This window comes from Toxoplasma gondii, chromosome X (genome assembly GCF_000006565.2).
Source record: "Toxoplasma gondii ME49 chromosome X, whole genome shotgun sequence".
Taxonomy (NCBI): domain Eukaryota; phylum Apicomplexa; class Conoidasida; order Eucoccidiorida; family Sarcocystidae; genus Toxoplasma; species Toxoplasma gondii.
In genome coordinates, this window is record NC_031478.1 from 5,920,921 (window position 1) to 5,944,341 (window position 23,421).

Here is a 23,421-nt window from a genome sequence, read left to right on the forward strand (position 1 = left end):
ACGAGATTGTTCGAACCCGGTAAAAAACCCACCCTTGTTACTGCAGGTGTTCTCAAGTTTCATTCCCTGGGTACTTCTGATGAGTGAACTGTGATATACTTATTGTACAAGCATTCAGCTAGTTTTTCGGGGACGCTCACTATTAAACACGTGGAAGATCAGTATCTTTATCTTCTTAGCAGCTGTTTTGGGGTTCGGGACTCCATCTACTCTGCAAAACATGGACCCAGGAGACATCGGCGGTGTTGCGAACTGGCTCATGTAGGGAGAATGTACCGCGAGATCCTGTGCTAGCTTGAATATTGAAAGTGTTTTCTAGAATCCAACTTCTGAAAAAAAGTCGACCGGTATTTCGAGGATTGTGGAACTCCGAACGACATGAGGCCGTTGAACACGCGGCTTCGGTACTGCGTACCCCTGCGTGTTTCGACCCTGAAAAGTAATGGCGCCCGACAAACGGCGAACTAAGACAGCTCTGGAAGCAAGGAAGAACGCGAAAAACGAAAGGCATTTCCAGAGTCGTGCTTTCTATTTCCCGGGCTAGGTCTATATACGGCGAGAAATCGTACGTACTAGCTGACCAACGACGCTCCTGACGGCAACGCAGTCACAAGTTAGCTTATTCGCAAGCGTCTGCACGTTTGTATGCTTTTATACTATCTACAAGCATAAACGCCCGTGTTTTCGAATGTATAATTAAAAAGTATTTGTATACATGAACAGACTTACTGAAACACAGAGGATCTGGGGTTTCGCTGTAGACGACGTCGGCGTTCGGCTCTCCACTCGGAAGACCAACACCTCCAACTTCTTATTTAATGCTCTCCTCGTTGCAAGCCAGGTGAAGACTGTTTTTTCATAAACCCAAAAGAACTGTAGAAGCATCTGAGGAGAGACGCCCTATGTACTCATCGATGCCCTGGGTTCCCTGATCGTGTCTTCTCCCGCCCGGCGATAGGTTTTTGACGTCGTGTTTCTCGTCTCTTCCCCGCGTCTGTGGTTCTTCTGCGCTGAGGGGTCTCTATACAAAAACGACGAGATGCGAAGCGGCTTGGCATTCAATCCCGCTACTTATTTTTATATTTGCTTTTCATTTTCCTCTCCCCATTTCCGCCCGATCCCCATTGACATTTCGGTCGACGCACTCGTGCCACTGGCTGCCGAGACGGCGACGACCTCGGTTGTTCGTGTTTCTTGTTTTGTTTTCTGCGAGTCTGCTTGGCTTGTTTTCCTTTGGCCAGTTGGCTGTCTTGTGCGGAACGATACTCCTCCATTTGAAGAGTTTTCCTCGCGGGCCTCTGTTTTTTCGCGAGCGGCGCAGTCGCGCACACCGTGCAAGAAGCCCGACAGCCAGTTCTCCATTCGACACAGTTTTTGGGTTTTGTGGAGACTTTCTTCGGTTCAAGAGGCCTCTTTTCTGTGCATTCGCTTCCACTCTCCGTTCTCCTTGACCGACCCGCCTATCGAGCAGAGCCACAAGGAAAACGCAATCCACTCTTGTCATGCAACTCTGTCTGCCGCCGGCTCCTCCGGGAGCGCGGCGGCTCTGTCGGCTGCCAATTCATCTCGCCTGCGCCTCGAAGTTCTGCGGTCCTTTCGACCTTCTCTTTCTCCTGTTTTTTCTGCTTTCGACCTGCGGGGGTCGTGGCGTTTTTGCGCCTCTCTCTGCACGGGGCGACGGACTGGAGCCCCGAGGCGTCGCTTCCGTCCCGGCCACGGACTCTTCTCGACGCGCCGAAGCCATTCCGCAAACTCGCCGGGAGCTGACGCAGCCTTCGTCCTCTTCTTCAGATAAGTCGCGAGTCAACGAAAGCTCCGAATTCCCCGACAGGCTGCCTGCGAACGCGCCGCTCGCGGACGAAATTGAGGTTCCCGCGGAGTGGCTCGCGCTTCTCAGTCGAGAGCCAGCAGGCGTATCCTTCCCTTCCACTTCTGCTCCCCCAGCCATCCCGAAATGGAAGGAGAGAAGTGATCTTCTTCCTCCAGGACGCCTGGCGAAATCCGGAGAGTCGGTCGCGGCCCAGAGGCCCCTGGCCTCTCATGTGGCTGCGCCCGGCTCTCGGCTGTCTAGACACTCCAGAGGTGGGCAGCCGCAGGACGCGGCCGACGTCCGGCAGCAGCCTTCTTCCCCTCTTTCCTTCGGAGCACAGCAGGCGCCCGGCGGCCGAGCAGACGCGCAACGGGGCGGCGAGAGACAGCCGGAGGATGTGTCATCGGAGCAAGGATCAGGACGAGGAGAACCACGAGATGCAGCCGTGCATGCGAATTGGCACTCTTCGTCTCAGGCGGAACCGGAGGACGAAGGACTCTTTCAGTCAGGAGCTGCTTCGGAGGTCCCTCGTGGAGGGTCGCTCCCGGAGGAGGTCTTCCACTCTGCGCCTCGACATGGTCAAGCACCTGGCAAGGACGGCGGCGAAAGTGTCTCTGTCGCACGAGCTGTGGGGTCTCCAGCATCGCAGTTTCAAGCCAATGCGCCGTACGTCACCGTTGCCTCGCAAGAGTCTCGCGGAGGAGACGCTGTAGTCTCCGAAGGAGGACTAAGCGCAGCTCCGCCGGACGAGCCCCAGAGAGGGTCGCTAGGTCGAGTCCTCCAACGCCTGTCTCCGAGGACCAGCAACGCCCCCGCGCATCCTGAGGTTGTCGAGCTGGCGCCCCGGCTCGAGAAGGACTCTCTCGCTCAACGTGGAAAGGCGGAATCGTCGGAGTTTGCCGACGGAGACAAGGAAGGACGAAGCAGTGCCCGAGACTCCTCTCTCCTCTCTCTTTTCAGGCCCACCGGGATTCTTGAGTCTCTGCTGCCTGACGACTTTGCGCGAGACGTGAGGGCATCAGTGCTGCGGAAAACTGGACAAGTGCAGGAGGAGTATCTGCGCCCAGGGTGGAGGTCGGTAGCCCTCGCACTGAATTCGCTGTTCTCTCGGGAACCCAGCGCGGCGCGAGACACAGCTCTAGGCAGCTCAGAGACGTACGGGGGACCGGAGCTTTCGGACTCTCCTGCCGACGATCGCGACTTGGAGAGGAGGGGAAAACAGCAGGCAGGAGTCGGCGCCCGAGTGTTCGCGAATCTCGGACTCCGTGAAGAATTTATTTCCGTGCTGCGCGCGGTTCAACAAGTCAAGGAGTCCCTAGGCCTCGACGAGTCTCAGAGTGTGTCGCCGCCACCCTCGCCCTCTCAGAGAGGAAAAAAGAAAGTTCTGCCGCCGTACCAAGTCCAGGTATGACTGTCTGAGCAGAGGCCACCACAGGTGACGGCACAGGAGAAGAGAAGGGGGGTGTATGTCCACTGGGACCGCCTCTCGCAGACCGGAAGAAGTATTTGCAGTTTAGGCCAGGAGAGCGGTTGTCCAAACGAGAAGGCGAGGAAGACACTGCGTGGTGGGCGAGAGGAGAGACGAGACCACGAGACATAGGAGGGAAGAAAGGGGAGAGAGCGAGAGGAGAGGAAGGTGAAGAGAAACGAGAAGGAGAGAGGATAGGTAAGAGAGAAGATACAGGAAAAAGATAAGAGCGGAGAGAGGAGAGGGGCGAGAAAAGTTGGAGAACAAGGGGGAGACACGGAGGCAGAAAGAGAACCGGGAGCCATAAAAGGAAATGGAGGATACGGGGAGCGACGTTTGCTGCCACAGTTGACACGGACAGGCGAGAAGGAAGTCCAAGGTGACACAGGAGACTTTCAGATGGGTCTCTCACGTTGTGGTCTCAGGTTCGCAAGAAAATGGTGACAGTGAGCGAGTGGTACGTACGTTCTCTCGGCGCGACAATGAATGGCCGCCGCACGGACGACGAAGATGTAAGTAAAGTTTTAGTTGACGGAAAGGCGCACGCCGACTCGTTTTCGAGTCCGAAAGGTGTCAAGTTTTGAGTCGAGGAGGCGGGGGTGAACTCTCCACTGGAGAGGAACGCAAACCGCTGCTTGCCTGCAGAAAGCGAGTGACGCGCATGCGTCTGCTTCTCTGTTCTGCGACTTCTTTCTGTGTGGAGAAAAGCGTAGAAGGGCGGGCAGGAGGGGAAAGAAGACCGGGACGTTTCGTTGTCGGAAGTGGAGGCGCGAACCGGTAGACAGCGCTGGAGTCATCGGAGCGTGATGGATCAAGCGAAGAGTCGTTCGAGCGACGACCCATCTGTGTTTTCTTTGGTCTGACAAATCCTTCCACGTTTCTCCTGAACTCCGGTGTCTGCTCTAAGCGGGGAGAACAGCGGTGTCTCCGAGGAAGACGGAAGCGTTTGCGGAGCCTCTCCCGTTCCAGCTCGAGAGAGGCTCGTCTTTCCTCGCCTTGAGTGTGAAGGAGGTTGGCCCGCTTCCTGTCTCGCGCGCTTTCTCGTCTCGGGCGATTCTGTCACCAACCGCTTTTTGCTCGAAGGCTCTCTCTGGGTCGCGGTGAAGGGGGGGCCTTGAGTTCTGGACCGCGGGTCCGTTGTGCAGAGACAGCGGTCGTGAGCTGTGGCAGCTTCAGAGTGTGGGTCAGCTGTGGTATCGTTTGCTTTCCTCTTGTCGTTTGAATGCGCTCGGCGTCTTCTCTGTCCTCTCCCTGCGCATGCCTCGAGACAGGCTCTGCTGGTTCACTCGCCTCTCGCTGGGTTCCCCGACGCGAGGCTCGTCGGACTTTTCGACGGTCACGCTGGCTACGAAGTCTCCCGCTTCTGCGCGACGCATGCATCCAGTTTCCTAGGTGAGCAGACGGTGGATCTCGATTCGGCGAAAGGCGTGGACTTCAGATTTCAGGCAGAGCAGTGGACGGCAGGAGAGACAGAGCGATTCGAGAAAGGAGGTGAATTCGAATGTCGTCAACGGCGACGCACGGATTGGAAAGGTAGCGCAACAAACAAGGACGAAGGGAGTTTGCGCTTGAAAGCAGTGACCACAACAAATGCAAAGAAAGTGGAGTCAAGAAACGAAAGGCACAAGAACGGAACGGGTCAAGCACACCAAGAGATCCCAGACTGGGCGCGTCGTATATACACCCAGGTTTTTCTACTGCTGCTCTGAAAGCCGCGCTACCGCACAGGAGCGTGGAACCAGCAACCGAGACTCAAGGATCAAATCAGTGAAAAGAAAAGATAAGGAAGTTTTAAGAATCACAGTCCGCAGAGTGTCGCCACTGTGAATCCGAGACTGGTCTCTTCTGCCGCTCTCCTGAGAGACTCGCGTCGAACTGTGACCCCGGGTGTCGAGCAATGCTTCAGACGTGGACAACACCACCTGGAAATGGCGCATGCATCTGCTTTGTGCGTCGCCACCCGGACTTCAGCCTGGACTTCAGGAGAGGTTTCAACAGGAAATGGAGCTGCTAAACGCAGACTGAACAACATCTGCTGCTCAGTGACCAGGCTCACGAAAATGTCCGTACGTAGATGTAGACAGATACACGTTTGTGTCCAAATAGCTGTCTGAACGCATGCATGCATATACGCATAGCTGTGTCTGTACGTGGTCCCGTTTATCTGTGTTCGTTTGTGTTGCTTTATTAGGTACCATGACAGATCTTTCGGCAGCGTCGTTTAAGGAAGCATGTCTTGCGATGGACGATGCTGCCTTTCGTCAGTCGGTGCCTATGCTTAGGTCCGGGTCGACAGGTAAGGATGATTGGGGGGGGGAGGGTGTTTTTCTTTCAGAGACAGCTTCTTTGGATCTCTCCGCTGGAAACGTCTTTCGCCGGAGAATCGTCTTCTTTGTGTCTCAGTGGGGGACCGCCTCCTATCCTCTCACATTTCTCTTCTTCAATTCTCGCTGGGGCACTGTCTCCGTGCTGGCTGGGCCCACTCTGTGGGGGGGGGGGGGGCGTGTAAGATTCGGAGACATCGACTCATATGTCTGTACGAGAGAAGCGAGTCTGCGACTTCGAGCTGAAAGAGTGCGATCACCGCTTTTGCTCCAAAACAGCATTGTTTAATCCTCCATTTCTTACCATTCAAGAAGCAGTCAAATATATAATTACCTTATATATATATATATATATATATATATATATATGGAAAATCAAATACACGTATACACTTACACAGGTGTGTGCCTATATGTATACATATGTATGCGACTACACATACAAACATACATACCTACGTACATACAGATACGTATTCATGTGTGTACATGTTTATGAAGACATGTTGCCACGTGTATCGAGAGGTAAAGACCCTGTTCCACTCGTTTGTTGTTTCGCAGCCGGATTTTTTGCAGATTGTGAGAAGCGTTTTTTGCGAGAGAAGTTGTTTCGCTGACCCTCGGTTTTTCTGCTTGCAGGGATTATGGTCGTCATTGAGCAGAAATGGTCTCGTGCTGGTCACCTGTTTTTCCGAGTGCATGCAGCCAACGTCGGTGAGAAAAGCAATGCAGGTTTTTCGTTTGCTTTCGGTGGTTTTGGAAGATTTTTTCAACACACACACTCGGTTCCCAGTTTTCATTGGAAAGGGTCTTGCAGCTTTTCCTCCGCTCCTCAGTACAGATTTCATGGTCTGCGCCGCCTTCCCTCTCCCCCTTCGTCTGTTCCTACCCTGCTGGCGTTCGTGCAATGACGCTGAGTCGACGACTCTGCATGTCGGACTTTCGCGTTCTCCGAAACTCATCTCGCTGCTCCCCTAATTTTCTTCTCCTGAACATATGCAGATGCATATGCATATATATGTATATATGTTTCGTGAGAAAGAGAATGGTGTAGACATATATGTTATCGATATTGGCGTGTATATATATATATATATATATATTTACCTGAAGGGAGAGAGGAGAGAATACTCTATCCGTCTATGAACATGCATACACGGTAAAACAATCTATATATGTATGTATATATGCAGATAGAGATGAGAGAAAAGTGTAAGTCTATATATAACTCTATAAAGAACACACCTGAAGGGAGAGGACTGTTGAAATATATATATATAGATATATGTATATGTCTGAACGCGTCTGTGTCGCTGAGCTTGTGTGTGAGGGTTCGTACTACGCGGGTGTGCATTGGCTTAGTTGTTTGCTGTGTCGCGTTTGGTTGGCCGGAATGTGGTGCAGGAGACAGCAGGGCCTTTCTCCTGCGACGCGATGGATCGTTCGTCGCACTCTCTGCAGACCACAAACCGAACGATCCGGACGAACGCCAGAGGATTGAATCTGCAGGCGGTCACGTTAAAAAAATGGGGAACGGCATTTGGCGCCTTGATGGATCTCTCGCCCTCTCTCGAGCTTTCGGGGACTTTGTAAGTATATATATATATATATATATATATATACATATTATTGTAGATATATATATGTATATATATGTATTTATGTCTGTGATTTGCATTTAACTATACTGTTTGTGCTTATGTGTTTGCACTAAATATATATATATATATATATATGATTAGCGTACGGTAGGTTTGAATGGTGTCTGTGGTTTGTTTTTTGTTTGACGGCGTGTGTAGCTCGTTCCCCGTTTTCCTTTCGTCTGTCTAGGTGCTCCGGTGCCCAGTGTTTTCCTTTTCTTCTCACATCTCTCGACTTCGCTGTTTAGTGCCAGCCCTTGAACATCTGCACATTTCCTCTTGTGCATTTTTGCTCCTTGTTTGCTTTCTCTGATTCGTTCGTCTCGTCACTTGTCTCGTGTCTTTTCAGCGACTGAAACAAGAGCCGTCGCTGCCTGCAGACGCCCAGAGAGTCGTTGCCGTCCCCGATGTCGTCCAGACTTTTGCAGAGCCTGGAGACATTCTTTTTCTTGCATGCGATGGTAAGTGTTTTGAGAAGAAAGTCGCAGCACTTGCCTGTCGCTTCGTTTTTTTTGACTCCTCTCTCGTCAAATGTTTTGTGTGTCTCTGTTAACCGAGCCTTCTCTTTAATTCTCCTTCGTCCCCCTTTTTCCCCTGCTACTCCCTTGTTGGTTTTGTTCTCTTCACTTGTACCTTGTGTCTCTTTTGCGTTCTTCTCCTCTCCTTCACCTTTTGTCTCTCCTGTTTTTTTTCTTCTCTCTCTTCACAAGCTCGCGCAAGCGCAGGTGTCTTTACACCACACGTGGCTGGCATCTGTGTTTGTTCAGGCATGTTTGAGGCTCGGGGCATGACTTGGTCAGGTGTCGCCGCGCTTCTCAAAGAGAGTCTCGAAGAACTGCGGGGAGATCTGCCGAGGGTGGCCTACAAGCTCCTGGATTCAGCCTTCACCAGAGGTACGCATAACGTCGAGATGCTTCGTGGATTGGCAGACAGGCGTCGGTTTGTCGCCTTTTCTGTGCCAAAGTTCTCTCCAAAAGCCTTCGTCGCGACTCGACAGGAAAGATCCAAGGTCCAAACGCGTCAACCTGTTTCCCTTCTGTCTCGCCTCGCTCTGCACTTACGTCGACAGGTCGATCTGCGAAATCAAAATACGTTTTGTGGCACACTTCCAAAATTTCTAGTTCTCAAGTTTGTCTTCTCGTATCAGTCTCTCAAATAGATCTTTTTTCTGAGTCTTTCCAATGACGTCTGCTGAGGTTCTCCATCGCGTAGCACGTTTCTCCCTTTACGCTGCAAGTACATGTGGTTATAGGACGCTATACATATATACATACATATATATATATATATATATGTATATTTCTATGAGACGTGGAGAGTCATGTGTTCATGTGTGTGTTTATCTGAACCTTGAAAGGAGAGACAAGCGCCAAGATTCTACTTTACATATTTATGCGTATATAGATACCCAATATATATATATATACATATATATATGTACGTATTTAAACAGAGGGAAAACAAATATGTGTGTGTATATGTGTGTGAGTGCGTATAAGTCTGAATGTGCGTTGATGCGTTTGTGTATTCCGATTTGTTTTTTCAGGCTCTCGCGATAACATTAGTTTGATTATTACGCGTCTCGACGAGGTCTGGTCGCCAGCGTCGACCATCAGTAGATTTGACTACGATGCGTTGGGTAGGCTTTTTTTCGGACGCACCTGATTGAAGTTTCTGGTCGATCTTCTTCTGCATTTTCTCGTGTTCTTTACTGTTTTCGTTTCCCTTCGCCGATTCAAGAGGAGAAGGGGCTTTGTGAGAGAAGCCGCGTCTCCGCGCTCGGAAGGCTGGTGAGGAAACCGCAGAGATGAGACGCTCGATTTGTGAAACTGAATTGCTTTGACGCCGAACATGTTCCGAGGTCCAGGTGTCAACAGAGCCGTGGTGGCTTCCACCATCCAGTGGTGCAAGAAACGAGTTTAAGATGTCTCACTCTCCTCGTTTAGGGATGAAGCTGAGGATGGCGAATCAGCGCCTGAAAGAGAGCTTCGGTAATGTCTTGTGGAGAAAGGAATCAAGGCATGCATGGTGTTCTTCTTCAGTCCCAGGATTCTGGAAACTGTGCACAGACCATCGAACGCGGATTCGAAAGAACACTCAGGATTTATCGTTTCATGCCGGAATGAGCAGCTGTGTGTGTGTATGACAAGAGGAGCGTCTTATACCGGCTTTCTTCGCCTTCTTTTAGGCGACGAAGCGACGTCGCGGGCTGCTCCGCAGATGCGAGGGCGCTCAGGATCGACATGCTAGGAGGACTCTCCTCTTTTGAAACAGGACGATTATGAGCTTCATCTGGGGCGTGTCTACGCAGAGAGCCGGAGTCCAGCTGCGGAGATCTCGAGAGTCTTTGCTCGCTGGGTTGAGGCTCTTGTGCGCGTTTCGTGTGGCGCCCGAGCGGTGCCTTTCGGTTCCCCGCCGTACACTTCGTTCTGTGCGGTCGCATGCAGGGCAGACGAGGCGAAAAAGGATATTTGAAATGTGGACCAGGAGGTGTCGCTTTTCTGGGCAGCTGCCAAAGATTCGTTAAGCGTTTTGTTCAGCGATATCGTGTCGAAGTCGCACCTAGAGCACTCGGATCAAAACTCCAAAGAACTGTTTTCTCTGCTTTCCAATGCAGGCAAAGTGACAGTGGAGCCCGCGATAGTGAACGGGGAGAGAGTGGATCTTCGAGCTGTGGACGGCGCTGCAGTGCATCCTGAAGGCGAACCTGTGCAGGTGACTTTGTTTTAGAGACATATGAGTCCTGGAAACTCGCCGCTGTGCTCTACCGAGTAGCGAGAGCGTGCATCTAGGAGATGAACTGTTTGTGTGTCGTTAGAGACACTGATCGACGTCACTGTCTTTCGAAGCGCGACCGCCACCAGGTCGGGCCTGAAGTCGGGAAGTGGAAGGCGTCGTGAGCGCCAAGAAGTCGAGGCAAAGGTATTGCAGGCAAATCGAAGAACAGGAGGTGCAGGTATGCAGAGACAGACACTCCTGTACACTTGGCAACATTTCATTGGTGGCGTGTCAAGATGCGTCCAGTTTTTTCATATTTTTCAGGTGTCTGTGCTTCCTGGAGCTCGAAGAGAATGGGGTGGGGGTTCGGAGAGACACAGGGGCTGAAGGGAGGTCGGGGGAAGAGAAAGAAGCAGGAAAAATCTGGCTTGGGCGCCAGTAGGCTGTCCTCAGTGTGTGCCGCTCCTGAAAGGACAGTCTCCGTCCTACAGTTTCTTGGTGTACAGGAGAAAACGTTTTGGAAACAATCGCTGAGTTCGGTTTCCACAGGCGGCGTACGCAGGTGATCAGCAGTGTTTGTTCCCACGAAATGGGTGTACGTGTCAAGGCGTTTAAGTTGTTTTTCTGCAATTCCATTTTCTTGTGGAGTGGGGCAAAAGGCAACACGAAGTGGTAACTCGGCGCCGCCTTTGAGGCACTTCACGCACGGTTTTACGGTGGAGTTTCCCGCGTTGAACGTTCGGAAGAGGAACATGCCACAACGGCGTCTGTACGACAGAATGAATGCAAGGAAGCGTTACGAGGGGTGACAGTGTCAACCTGCTCGTCCCCGTACCCCGGTGCCTGTCGTCTGTCGAAAGGGCAGCAAAGTGCAGACTGGAGTCTCCGAGAGCTGAACGAAGAGAGGTGAACGGCTGAGGGTTGGGTGTGGCGGTTGCAAAAGGCGAAAAAAGCTCAATTGATGATGTGAAGCCCTCCCGGGAGGCCATGCCACCCCCCCGACAAGTGCCTTCGGGCGCTTCGTTGGGTGTACGTACACCGCAGGGAAATTCTTCAGGCAGTGCCCGGAGGCGGAAAAGGCGTTGTTTCAAATGAAGCGGAAGTGGATTTCGTGGAGACGGAGTTTTCTCGAAAGGCACCTGGGAACACGCCTGACTTCTCCATTTTGCGCCCTAGACAAAGTTCAATAGGTGACATGCGTTGGCTTTGAAAGATTGGGCTCCCTCTTGCACAGACACAAGTTGGGCCACGGCCATCAGTAGGGCACGCGCAGGAGGAAAATGTCGAAGAAACGTTTTGTGGTTCCGCGATGCTGCGGCAGTTCTGTCGGCTTTCTGCCGGATGGGAATGCGGTGTGAGGGCGGCGGCATGTCCATCTCCAAGTGCACGGACGACCAGTCGTAACCGTACAAGAAGAGCAGTTTCATGGTCTGCCCTTGGTTTGTTCGTCTGTCTGCTTTACGAGGTGCAAGAGAAGTGCTTCGCTGTTCGGTCTCGAGAACGCCGCGTTGTGTGTGGCAAGACTCGTCGGGCAGTGTGTCACGCATTTTTCTCTCGACCGCTTTCTTGAATCTGAAACTGTGTGCTGTCCTATGTCGGGAGAGACTGAGACGTTTGGCTGTGTTTTTTATCCGTCATCTGCGCTTTCGTGCGACAGAGTTGTTTTCCGTGCCTGGCGTTCAAGGTAAAACACACAGCAGAGGGGAGTCTGCGTAGATCGTTTAGCAGTGCTCTGTGCAGCGCTCATGGGTAGCGAGAGTGGTGGGGAAAGACCTCTTAGATGCTTTTCCAGAAAGAGATAGGGTTTTTAGACGGTTCGGACTCTTCTTTTGTGCGGAGAAGTGCGACTCACGCTTCCGGGCGTCCACGGTGGTCCTTCTCCCGACCTAGGAATCTATGGCTCTGCCGCTGCGTGCGGAAATCTAAATGTTCTTTGTGCGATACGCTGTCAAGGAACGAACGGGAGGAAGATCCAGTGGCAATCGTCGGTGTTCTGCTTCGAGTTGAAGCAAGGATTCGGGTCTGCTTCCCTTCTTGTTCGAAAGTGTGTCAATATTCATGTGGAGGAAACGAAGGAGCTTCTCTCCGCCGTTGTGCTTTTGCGCAATCAACGCGAGACCCTTTTTCAGCGCTTTCTATGTTTCGTGACCTCCCACGGTCACGTTTTGCTTTGGCGATAAGCGCATTGTTGCAGGATCACCCAAAGTGATCCCTGTCTTTCCGAAAAACGGAAACAGGTGCTTTCTCGTTCTTCAGAGCCCTCAGCACAACTGAGGAACACAGTGATACATACGGAGGGTACACAGCTGCGCAGGCGAAAAAAGGATATGGTACGCACGGGGTAGATACACAGGTCTATGAAAAGGGTTGTTTTGGTGGCGTTCGGTGACCTGGGGCATCCATGCATCAACTGATTTAAACTCATTCTTCCGAAGGGCGAAGTGAGTCGCGTAGCACAAGCGAACGCGACTTGCGTCGGCGTCAAACGGCAGGGAGGCCTTTTGTGAAGTGGAGGTATTACGTGTTATCTAGAGAGTATATCTGTTCAAATAGACCGCGACTTAGAACGGTAGTAGTCAAACCGAAGAAACAAATCATAGTGCCTGGGATCCTGAACGTGACTCCAATGACGGGAGACGGACACCAAGTTCTGTATCTTTGCTGGTTGTTGTACATCACGCTGGAGTGCTGGAGACAGGTGAACATCGTGGAATTCACAAATTTCCCACGGCAACAAAGCTGCTCCACATCGGTTCGCTTTTTCGCGTCATAGACGGGGGCTGAAGACAGTGTGTCCTCAGAATTCTGACTTCATGTAGTCTGGGCGTAACTCCGCCAGAGGAAACAAAGCACTTGCTCGTCTCTCTTCTGAGGCTTCGTTCTTTCTGGAGCCCTCGATGTGAACGTCAATAATGGCGTTTCAAAGAAAAATATATATTTGAGTCACAACAGCAAGTGTGCACGCTGAACGCCGGCAATACGTCCACAGGGGCACCCGATCTCCCATGACCAAGTGAGACTCCCGGAGCTGTCTTATCCGTCTACTCGCTTGATGCGTATTGGTGTTTTAGTCATTTCAGTAGCATTACGTTATTATTTTCTGCGCAGTCTTCAATCGAACGTTGTTTTCTGTCTTGTAATTAGGGGAAATAGAACTCGAAATCTTAAAAAGTCTACAGTTGTGGTTTCAGTGAAAACACAACGTCGAGTGGTTCTCTAAGCGGTAACTGCAGGAAACATCTTTTCACAGAGGACGCGGTGTGTTGTGTGCAGAAGATAGCTGGTGTGGATTCACCTTGATGTGGAATATTGAAATGCAACATTTTTAGTTCTCGAGCATCAGCGATGGCGTCTGGAGGGATGAGCGACTTCGATGTGGAACTTTTTCGGTGGGAAATGGGGGAGGGCATGCATAAGTAGATCTCTGAAGCTGTGTGCGTCGAACGGGTATTCCGTATTTACCTGAGTGTTCCTAAACAGACGTTGTCGATCTGTGGAGATGATGTTGTGTGCCTCGAGAAAGCTAGTGTCTTGAGCCCCAGACGCTGTAGACGCTTCGGCCTGGGACTCGTATCTCGCATCGTTCCCAGATCTCTACAGAGAGACCTCTTTGATGCTGCGTGCAACAGCGACTTTCAGGCTAGCGCGTGTTTTGCCCCCATTCAAACAAGCCCATACGCCTTTGTCGCTGCAGTTAAGAAGGCAATCACGGTGTGGAGACTGATTGCCGAGCGTGGGACGCAAAAGGCTCGACATGCACTGTCGACAGCTCTGCACATCCCAGTTGAGCGCCAGTCTTCACGGAAAAGAAAACGCAATAACGCGGAAAAGCACGCCAGACGAAGCAAACAAGGCAAAGGAAACGACCTGTCGTAGGTGTCGCCAGAGATCTTAACCTTCTGGATGTGACGTGACGTAGATACGTGTTTGGGGATTGAGAGTTTCTCGTTTTCTGGCGAGTCTAGACTTCGAGTCGAGCCGCTGATTTAGACCTTAAAGGTCCTTGTTTACCGGATCCAAGGTCTCTTGTGCTTTTCACGACCATCGTGTTAAATGCTCAAGCAAACTCGTTTCCAGCGAAACTTGGAAGGACCAAGATGTGCACATAAAGCTTACTCCTTTCCTTATGTTTCGGCGTCCGTCCAGGTGTTGATGTTTCGAGCAACAACGCCCGTCTACCGCAGACCAGTATGTCAGCGTCAATTTCGCCTTTCTGTACCATGCGACTTTTTGGATGTAATCAAATCCGGCTCGCCAGTGACTCAGACTTCACCTCTGGTTCTCTGTGCCTCGCTGCCCGCATTCTGGTGACAACAAGCTTTGGCCAGAAACGTACCTCTTTCTCTCCGTTCGTTTCTTTTTATTCACCGCCTCCACATTTCTCGTTCCTCCCTCGTCCTTTCGCTTCTGTCGCTGCACTGTTTTTGCCAGATTTCCTCGATTTTCCCCTCGGTATCCCCTCGTTTCTTCCAGACTTTTCTTCACACCCAACTGGTCACCTGTGAACCCTTGGTGTGAGGAGAGTTATGTTTCTCGTGGAGTCTGTCACTGGGGATTTCGCTGCGCGCCGCTTCCACAGCTACTGCCTGTCCCACTGGTTTCGCCTGAGGGAGCATTTCCAGAACTAGAGTGAGGTCCGTTTCCTCCCGCTGTCGTGGAACCCGAGTACGAGGACGTCGAGACCCCGACAACGTGTTGGGCGGCCGCGAGCTCTGCATGCAGGCGAATGAGGAACGCCTCGAGCTTTTCGAAGCTCCATCTGTCGCTGGGCAAGAACGCCAAGGTGTGTCTGAGCATGGTTTTCAGATACCCGCGCCAGGGCTCTGCCGCAAAGACGCCCTGAGAGGGCAGAAGAACGTCGGGGTGCAAATTCTTGCGGCCGAGCAAAACGTTTGGGCTGTCTGTACACCCCCACTCACACAGGGCGTCCAGCGCAGCGACTTCGTCCCGATTGACGACTTGCAGAAGATTTGGGCCGCCAAACAACTGGCCGATGACCAACCCCGTGCTGAACACGACGCTGCTTTCACTCAGCAAAACTTCCCAGTAGCTGCTCGCTGCTTTCGAGCCCCCCTCCCCGCTTTTTCCGCTTCCCTCAGAGGCCCCGGAGTCTTTCTTGCCTTTTGCGCGACGCGCCTCCTCCTCCTTCCCAGCGTCCTGCGAACCCGCAGGTGCAGAACTCATGCACATCTGCTTCAGAAATCCGTTCCGGATCCACGACTGCCAGCGACAGTCGAGGCGCTGCTTCTTCGCCGTCAGCATCTCCTCCGGGGTAATCTTCTGGCCGTACCACACTTTGCGGAATGCAGAACTCTTGCTCCCCGCCGCCAGCAAAAACACAAGAATCGCGCACTCTGGCGAACAGTAACCCTGCAACGAGAGAAAGGGAGCAAGCGGAAAGAATGAACTCTTACCGTTTCGGAGTCTGGATATCGTGCAACGGTTCAGGTATCTCTTTCGACGTACATCTGGCATACGTATGCATGCTGTGTGAGTGAGTGAGTGAATCTTTCTTCCTCTTATCAGCGCGAGTGTCCCGGTACTCTTTGTTTTATCTCATCCGCGGCGGCACTTAGGTCTCGACTTAGTCTGGCGCGAGGCCGAGACTGGAAAGTTCTGGACAGTCGCCTTTCGTTTCGTTTCTTGCTCTCCAGAAGTTCGACTTCTCGATGTGTGGAAGCCCAAACAGTGTAGGCAACTGAGAAAACATCCACGTACTAGGAAACCTTTAGAGAACGACTTTTTCGGGTCCACGGAAAGCGTGCTGAACACAGAAAACTGAGTGCATCTGTCAGAATTCATCTTTCAACGCAAATGCTCTGTTTCGATTCTCCGTCTCGCTTGGGCTGAGTACTCTTTTTCATAAGAGTCGTTGCCAGTAAAGTGGTTGCCGTTCAGTCTCTCGCTTCTCTTCGAGTCCTATCCCCTGATCTCCAAAGTTCTCCCCAACTGTCTCATAAAGAATCGCCTCCGCATTCGAGCTGCCTACCTTCGTGCAAATGATGTAGGACGGAGACACACCAGGCTGATGCCGCGTCGGGAACGAAAAGTTTGGTCCTGGGAGAGCGTCTCCAAGGTCGATGATGACGCACCGGAGACAGTGGAGTTGCTGTGTAGATACACTCCGCGTAAGCTCCACCAGGACATTCCCCGGCTTCGTGTCCCAGTTAATGATGGGTTTTTCAAGTGCAGCGGGCGACGCGAGAAGTGCCTGCGCGCGGACCAGCTTGATGGCGATCTCGACGGCGAGGAGTGCTGCACTCTTTTTTGTAGGCACGCGCATCTGCTGGAGAATCTGCGTCAGAGAACGTCCTTCGATTCTCTCCATACTCACGCCCAAAACGCGAGTGCCGTCTTTCTTCACACCGCGGCTTGTCCAGAGATATCGCGGGATGGGCAATAGAGGCAGCTGGACGCCTGGAGAGGCAGAAAACGGGCCTCCCGAGCTCCTCCCTCCTCCGCCGGCCTGGGGCACAGGGGCAGTGCCGTGGTTCGACAGCATGCGGTCCAGCTGCTGTACGTACACCTCGGGATGGTGGAGCGGCTGGGGCTGTTGCTGAAGCTGCAGGAGCAGAAGACGTTGCTGGGCCGTCAGGCGGGAACTGTTCGGTCCTTGGGCGGCAGCCGCTGCTCGCGACCGCCACAGCTGGAGACAGAGACTTCTCAGCTGCTTTCCCTCCTGAAGCACAGAGTGCGTCTTGTACTTGAGCTTTGACGCGTCGCAGCCGTCGATTTCGAGGAGCTTGATCGCAAATCGTTTCCCGAGTCCGACAATCGATGTGTGCAGCTTCGCTAGAGTCGAGGCGTCCTCCACAATTGCTTCTTCTTCCTCCGCTGCTGCTGAACTGTTGGACTTCTTTCCAATCGCCTCGCCCTTCTGAGTCTGCGACGAGCCCGCGCTCCCTTCTCCAGCGTTCTCTTTGGCGAGCGCGGCTGCTGCGGCAGCAGCTGCGTGCACCTCTGATGGCACTACGCCGACGGCCTCGCCTTCCCAGACGTCGAATTGGCAGTGGCACTTGGCACTCAGTTTCCGGTGCAGACGCACTAGCAATCCGCCGAACTGGATGTCGTAGTTTTCTGTTTCCTGATCTCCTGCATGCGTCGCACTCGAGCCTCGCTGAAGCAACTGGCCTTCTTCGGCGCTCTGCGCGATCGCTGTGGCGCCGCTGCGCAGATGGCTCTCCTGGGCCGGCTGCAGAGGCGCAGCCAACTCGTGAAGACCCGAAAGATGGGAAGAGATCTTCTGTGTGTGGGCGAGTCCTCTGGCTCTGCTGCCTTCACGACTGCATGCGAAGCCTCCCTCTGGAGGAGCCTGCGCCGTGCAGGAGCCAGCCTGGCGACTGCTGCTGCGACTCCGTCGAAAAGGGAAAACTTTGCTACCGTTCACTTTCTGGAGGTGGTAAGCTGGAGACAGAGGCTTTCCTTCTTCTCCGGTCTCCTCCCCTCCCCTGGGTCCCGAGGCTACGCGGTGGGCGCCGCCGAAGTGTCGCCGAAAGATACCAACTTTTCTCCCAGAGTAGGACCCGAGGGCGCCTCCGTCGCCTTCAGGCTCCAAAAGATACGAATCTGCCGAGTGGCGAAGCCCCAGCAAGACGGGCAGATGGCGGCCATTTTTCTCGTCTGCAGGGAAAGAGTCGCTGGATGACGAAGAAGATCCAAGGAGAGAACCTGCAGCTGCTGCGGAACGGGCTGCGCCAGCTGCATCGTTGTTCTGCTCTCCTTTCCCGGCGGCGACCGCTGCTTCGTAGTCCGCTGCAGCTGTGGCTTGGTTTTCGTGAAACTCCGAATTGGAGGGGGCTGTGTGGTATCTTCTTTCGTTTCTGCGAGTCGCTGCTGCCGACGATGCGTTGCAATTTCTGTCTCCGTTTCGGCAAACGTGGACTTCTTCCTTTTCTGGTTCAGCCCCTGCACGATGAACCTCCCAATCTTCCTCCGGTTTGTCTCGAGAAACCACGGAGCGTTGTGTGGAAGCATGCCCGCTGGAGACGTATGCGTCATCCTTCCCACTTCCGACACCGGCACGTGTACAGTGTACAGACACCTGAGAAGTCCTTGCACACGACGAAAGCGGGGGTGGCTTGTCTTCTTCTGAGTTATGGCCCCAGTGCGAGTCCGTGGCCACTCGAGTTTTCCCCGAGGATAGGGAAGGCGGATTCAGAGACACACTCTCGAGCAACTTTTGCGATCCCGTTTGCGGGACGGCGAGCTGTTCGCAGGATCCACACACAGGTCCCGCTGCCGCGTTATCAGCCTCTTGTGAAAGGTTGTCGTCTCCAATTTGTGGAGCAGGGGGCGGAGACGGCGGCGGAAGAACAAGTTGCCCAGGAGCTCCCGAATCAGAGAGAGTGGTTCCTTTCGTGTCGTAGTGGTGGGAATGCCGTCGCGGACGGAGGACCCGCGCCAAGGATGAAAGCCCTACGTAGGTAGACGCAAACGAGGATGCCCCTCCAATAGTTCTACTCTTTCGTCCGGCTGGCACACCGGCTCCGCTGCTCGACAGAGCTGCTTCCACTCCTTCTTTGCTTCCGGGCTGCGTGTGCACACTTCCCGACGAGCAGGTATGGGACCAGTGCCCGTCTCTAGAAGTACTTGGCTCAGAGCAAGAAAACTCTCCCGTCGTTCTACCTCTCACAATTCCACCTGCGTTGGTCGCTGCACTATTGCTCTTGGAAGAGGCGGTGTTGTTTCCGCTGCTCGAACTCGCACTCGAGCTCCCGCCGCCTCTGGCAAGTGACTTCAACAGAGACGAAGGGGTCCACAAGCTTGCTTTCTTGTTTCCGGCGCCACAGTTTCCTTCATCCGGACCGCCTCGCGAAGGCGACAGAGACACCTCCACGACCCCTGGCGGCGACAGCGAAGGCGGAACTGCCGCTGTCGCTGCTCCCGCGGCTGTGGCGTCTGTGCCCGATGAGAGGAAAGGCCGTTCGCTCTTTTCCGGTGTATGGCCACCGCGGCTGGTTGCTGAGAGACCTGGTACTCTTCCTGACCGAGAAACAGTTCCTCCCTCCAAGGGACACGTACCGCTGTGAGGGCGGGGAGGCAAAGACGAGTGCTGAACCAGGTGCCCACTTTTCGGGCTCGAAGGTGTGCGCTGCGGCGACGCTGCAACACAAAGAAGGGCGACAGCGAAGGGGAATAGAATCAGAAAGTGGAGAGTCCTGATTTAGTTGCTTTGTGTTGTTACAAAGTGGAAGTAAATGCAGTGGTCTGTGGCAAATAGTGAGGAATCGAGCCGGGGCTTCTGCCAAGTGTAAGAGTGTGTGAGTCAGCTTCCTGCCTTGTTGCGTTTCGATTCTCTCAACAGACAAACAGCTTGTTCGAGCTTCGCGGGAGGAGAAACAAGTCAGAACTTACAGCGTCTCTTCACACGACTCACGATGAAGAGCCGACTCTCCGGCTCCACATCGTCATCCGCTGCGTCTTCGGGACTTGGCGACTCCTCCACTTCGTCTTCCTCCTCGTCATCATCTCCACGTAGCAGCCGCGTGTCGAAAAGTGGAGGCTCTCTTCCAGAACTGCCTCTCGCCACACCGTCGCACAAATGTCTTCCTATCTCACGTTCGTCTTTTTCGAGCCCGCCGGTAGTTCGTGGACAGCATCTGCAGCTGCCTAGAGGGCGGCACGCACACCAGCTATTTCTCCGTCCAAAAAGTTCCCCACCCCGTCCTAGGTTGTGGTGACGGTGAAGAAGACTCTGTTGTAGAAGAACCTGCTGTTGCTGTTGGGCTTTTAGGGATTTGCATGCGCTCGAGGGCGCCCCAACGAGGCTACGCCAGTCTTCGTAGCCGTAGATGTGGCTGTGAGCGGGCGAGTACGCGCCTACCCGATGAACGGTCTGTGTGTGTAGCGGGAAAGTGCCTGTCACATCCCCCTCAGACAGAAGCGGTTTCTGAGCGCTTTCACCACTGCCTCCAGCGTCTGCTGTCTTCTCAAATCCCCAAAAGTGGCCGGGAAAGAAACGCTCTGAGCCCTTCCTGGCGGAAGTCGAAGAAATCGCCGCGAGAGCGGCTGAGTAGCTCACAGCACTGTGGCGCCGAGACCCGCTTCTGGTTGACCGGCGAAAAGGTTCGGCCGTAGACAGAGCTTCAGCGGCGTGGTGCAGACGATACGGCATTTTCTGATGATCGCCAGCGTCGCGCCCGTCCTCTGGACTGTCTCCCTCTTCTTCCTCGTAGGCGGCAGCAGCGGCTGCCGCTGCTACAGCTTTTTTGGAGGCACACCAGTAGCTGACAGAAGGGTGGGAACTGTGGAAGTAGCAGGACATGTTTGAGTGCGCATCGGGAAGGAAGGCGAAGTCCCCCTTGCTGAAGGCGTCACTGGGGGGTGCGAGGCTGCTGCCGCCAGCGGCGAATCCCCCGCTGGTGGCATCGAAAGTCATGGTCAGTTGTCCGCTTGGAAAGTCGAGTAACCCCCCTCCATCTCCGCCGAAATGGGACCCAGTCCCGCCAAAGCCTGCTCCAGTAAATGTTCTGCGAGGGCCGTCTTCACACCACTCGTCCGCGACGCTGAACCGGACACGCCGTAACGGATCTCCAGCGGTCACGCCGTCGGCTGTCCCGGCAACTTGTCGCAAAAGGTTCTGGTGCATTGCGCTACAGGTTTTGCTGCGACCTCTCCTGCGATTGGCAATGATCTGGCAGTTGGTGAAGCCTCCATCGCCGTCTTTGGGGTCGCTAGCCATACTGCTCTCACCGGTTCCCGTGTGATGTACTGCAGCGACTGCAGCCGCTGGTGATGCGAAAACGCATCCGGAACCCTCGTCAGCGGTCATCATGTTGCTGCTGCTGCTGTTTCCGCTGAAGTAGATCGTCGTCGCGGTTGATCCCGCGCCGGCATTTCCAGTAGAGTTACCGACAGACGGAGGAGCAGTGGAGTGAGGCGCTCCCGCGTCGCTCGGTAGACAAAACAGAGGCTGAATCCGGTTGCCATCCTTTTCTGCGGCAGCCCCAGAGCTGGGGTGTTTCAGGTAATGCAGAGATGATTCAGAGGGTTCGGTCCACTGATCGTTTCCTTCGTGAGGAAAGCGCCAATTCTTCCCGCCAGAATTTGCGCTGGGAAGGTCGTCAGTTAGAGAATTCATGTCCAAGCAATCTCTTCGAGCTTCCGGAACGTACGTCTGGCTTGGCGCCAACTCTTCTGGTTCAGGCAGACGCCCCTGGCTGGACAGGGGTTGCCGTTCTAACGAGCCAGTGGCCGGGCGAGAGAAGCAAAACGATCGTAGAGCAGGAGTGGCCAGGTGGGGAGACCCTTCCGTCGTAATCTCACTGTTACTGCCACTGATTTTGCTCGGGTGGTGCCTTGGATTACGAAGGTAACTGTCGCTGTAGCGGCGCAGGTGAACATGCAGAACGCCCACTTCACGTTTCGTGAAGAGGTCTGCTGAAAGCGAATCTTCACTTACAGGTGCCCTACGATTGGAATGAAGTGTCGGGGAAGGCGGCGACAGCGGCGCCAGTTTTACAAGGAGCGGACGAGACGGCAACTGAGGCAACGGGGAAGTAGGTGGCGGTAGGCTAGACAGCGGCGGGGAGCGAGAAGCATTCGGGTTGAGGGGGTTGGACAGGACACAGGAAGGCGAGTCACACATTTTTTCAATATTGCGTTTCAACCGTGGGGGCCTTGGCACCCCATTAGCCCTGGGTAGAAACTGAAGCCTTTTAGGACTCGTTTCAGAAGAGAGACCAGGTTGATGATCATAATAATTCACACGTGGTCAGGGCGAAACCGCTCTACACAAGTACAGATCGAAGTGGTCATCAACGGGTCAGCGATTTCTCCAACACACACCTGTTACGGAGCAAACCAAAAGCCTCCGTGTCATTTAATCTCGACAAATCTTCGGGTTTCACAAGTGTAGGCCTCGATTCACAACAACGGATTTCACTGTTCACTTGGAGAAGCACATCAGTCATGAAGGGATAAGGTTTGACTTAGGTATGCAAGTACTTCTATGCAATCCGAGTCGTTTCCGGAACCTATTCTCGGACGCAGTCGTTGTCACGGAGATTGGCACACACGGAAACACAACGGTGTCCGGTTTTCTTTCTCCAAAAGCGTCTTTCCAACGCCCCCCCACAATTCACGGCATCGAAGCTTTTTTTTGGTCTAATTCCGCACCCACATACCGCAACTTTTGGATCGCACCAGAAACGGAGACTGAAGGAGTGACATAAGAAGACCGGATTACCGCATCGGTCATTATTGTAAACAGAGAGTTCGGGAAATAGGGAGTCACGAAACACTACTTATCACACCTGCTGCTACTTTCTCTTCCTGACGATCACTACTTTACGGCGATTGCATTTGAACTTGAAAGACAGAAAAACACAGAAGCGAACTGGAGTCAAAGTGTAATATTCCCAACTCACAGCTTAGATCGTCATGTTCTGTTGCGTCAATACAAGCTCTAGATAATGGAAAAGTGTATGGAATTCCCTCGTTACTGTTGGTTTGGTATTGCACTCTAGAAGAGCACAGCACAGTCGGAAATAGGTATCATGAATGAAAAAAAGACGGCAATTCAAACAGTCACACAAACTGCTGAAATTTGTGGACACTTAGAGGTGCTTTCAACAAACGTTTCGGTCAGATAGTCTGTTTGAGAAATTAAACAGGAACGCTTCAACGCATGCTATTCCCTGTATGAGTCTTCCGCTTCTGCGATCAAGTCCTGACTGAAGGTTCAAGTATTCAAGGAATTTTCAGGAACAAACGAACTTCCGATTCACGTGCGTCATCAAATGGAGATTGTGCGCCCGACTACAAAGTCTTCCACTCGCGTTCCAATTCCAACATCCTACACAGTTGTGCGTAGCACCTCCGTTTCATTGCTTCTCAGCTCTCACTGCCATCAGGGCACTCAAATGCAGAACAGATACATGGCTGAACACGAGCAACACGTTTTTTTGAATCCGGGTCACACGAAACGCAACACTCGAAATCAGGTCTCACAAACAAGACGAAGCAGGCACATAGCATTGTTTACTCACACGGACATCACAAAAAGGAACATCCACTGCGAAGAACACACACAAATCGTGTAGCACAGCAGTCTGATCTGTTCCCCCACTAGGCAAAAACTGACGCTTTTGGACGGATACGATTAGCAGAGTGCGGGAGCCTGGGGGGCACACTGCGGTTGAGCCCCGTATGTCTTGCTTTTTGTCATAAAGGGGAAGGTGATTTATCGTTTTTGATCCTTTAGCCGCATGAAGCTAGAAAATACCGTCGTATCTGTGCATCTTCTGTCTTCACGCGTTCCATCCGCGTTTTTTCCTGGGGAATAGAAAACTGGAGAACTACTCCGGGGTCTCTCTGCCAGAAGAGCGAAATGTCAGATGCTAAAAGCGTTCATTGCGGTAGTGAGAAATGCTTAGATAGAGCGATACCCACACGGGTTTAGACAGATTCGTCACTTGCTCTCTTGTGGGAGCAGCATTTCTTCAGAAGCCAGCGTCAGCT

The 23,421-nt window shown here is 53.0% G+C and overlaps 2 protein-coding genes across 2 annotated transcripts; one reads left to right on the forward strand and one right to left on the reverse strand.

Moving 5' to 3' along the window:
• The first annotated feature begins 1,035 nt into the window (after nt 1-1,035).
• On the forward strand, nt 1,036-14,211 carry TGME49_237500 (protein phosphatase 2C domain-containing protein). The gene is made up of 10 exons (XM_018780497.1): nt 1,036-3,215; nt 3,704-3,790; nt 4,550-4,670; nt 5,470-5,574; nt 6,242-6,316; nt 7,007-7,191; nt 7,592-7,703; nt 8,010-8,135; nt 8,789-8,881; nt 9,860-14,211. The coding sequence occupies exons 1-10, from the start codon at nt 1,503-1,505 to the stop codon at nt 9,970-9,972; spliced, it is 2,730 nt and encodes a 909-aa protein (XP_018635758.1). The 5' UTR covers nt 1,036-1,502; the 3' UTR covers nt 9,973-14,211.
• TGME49_237510 (hypothetical protein) lies at nt 13,715-22,936 on the reverse strand. Its single transcript, XM_002369052.2, has 3 exons — nt 19,315-22,936; nt 15,950-19,062; nt 13,715-15,330 (listed from the first exon to the last, which is right to left on the reverse strand). The coding sequence occupies exons 1-3, from the start codon at nt 21,545-21,547 to the stop codon at nt 14,506-14,508; spliced, it is 6,171 nt and encodes a 2,056-aa protein (XP_002369093.2). The 5' UTR covers nt 21,548-22,936; the 3' UTR covers nt 13,715-14,505.
• Nucleotides 22,937-23,421: the final 485 nt, after the last annotated feature.

Coding starts and splice junctions, on each gene's coding strand:
- TGME49_237500 (XM_018780497.1), top strand. CDS start 1,503: ATGCAACTCTGTCTGCCGCCGGCTCCTCCGGGAGCGCGGCGGCTCTGT. Junction 3,216..3,703: donor TGCCGCCGTACCAAGTCCAG/GTATGACTGTCT, acceptor TTGTGGTCTCAG/GTTCGCAAGAAAATGGTGAC. Junction 8,136..8,788: donor GGATTCAGCCTTCACCAGAG/GTACGCATAACG, acceptor TTGTTTTTTCAG/GCTCTCGCGATAACATTAGT.
- TGME49_237510 (XM_002369052.2), bottom strand. CDS start 21,547: ATGTGTGACTCGCCTTCCTGTGTCCTGTCCAACCCCCTCAACCCGAAT. Junction 19,063..19,314: donor GAGTCGTGTGAAGAGACGCT/GTAAGTTCTGAC, acceptor TTTGTGTTGCAG/CGTCGCCGCAGCGCACACCT. Junction 15,331..15,949: donor CCTACATCATTTGCACGAAG/GTAGGCAGCTCG, acceptor CTCTCGTTGCAG/GGTTACTGTTCGCCAGAGTG.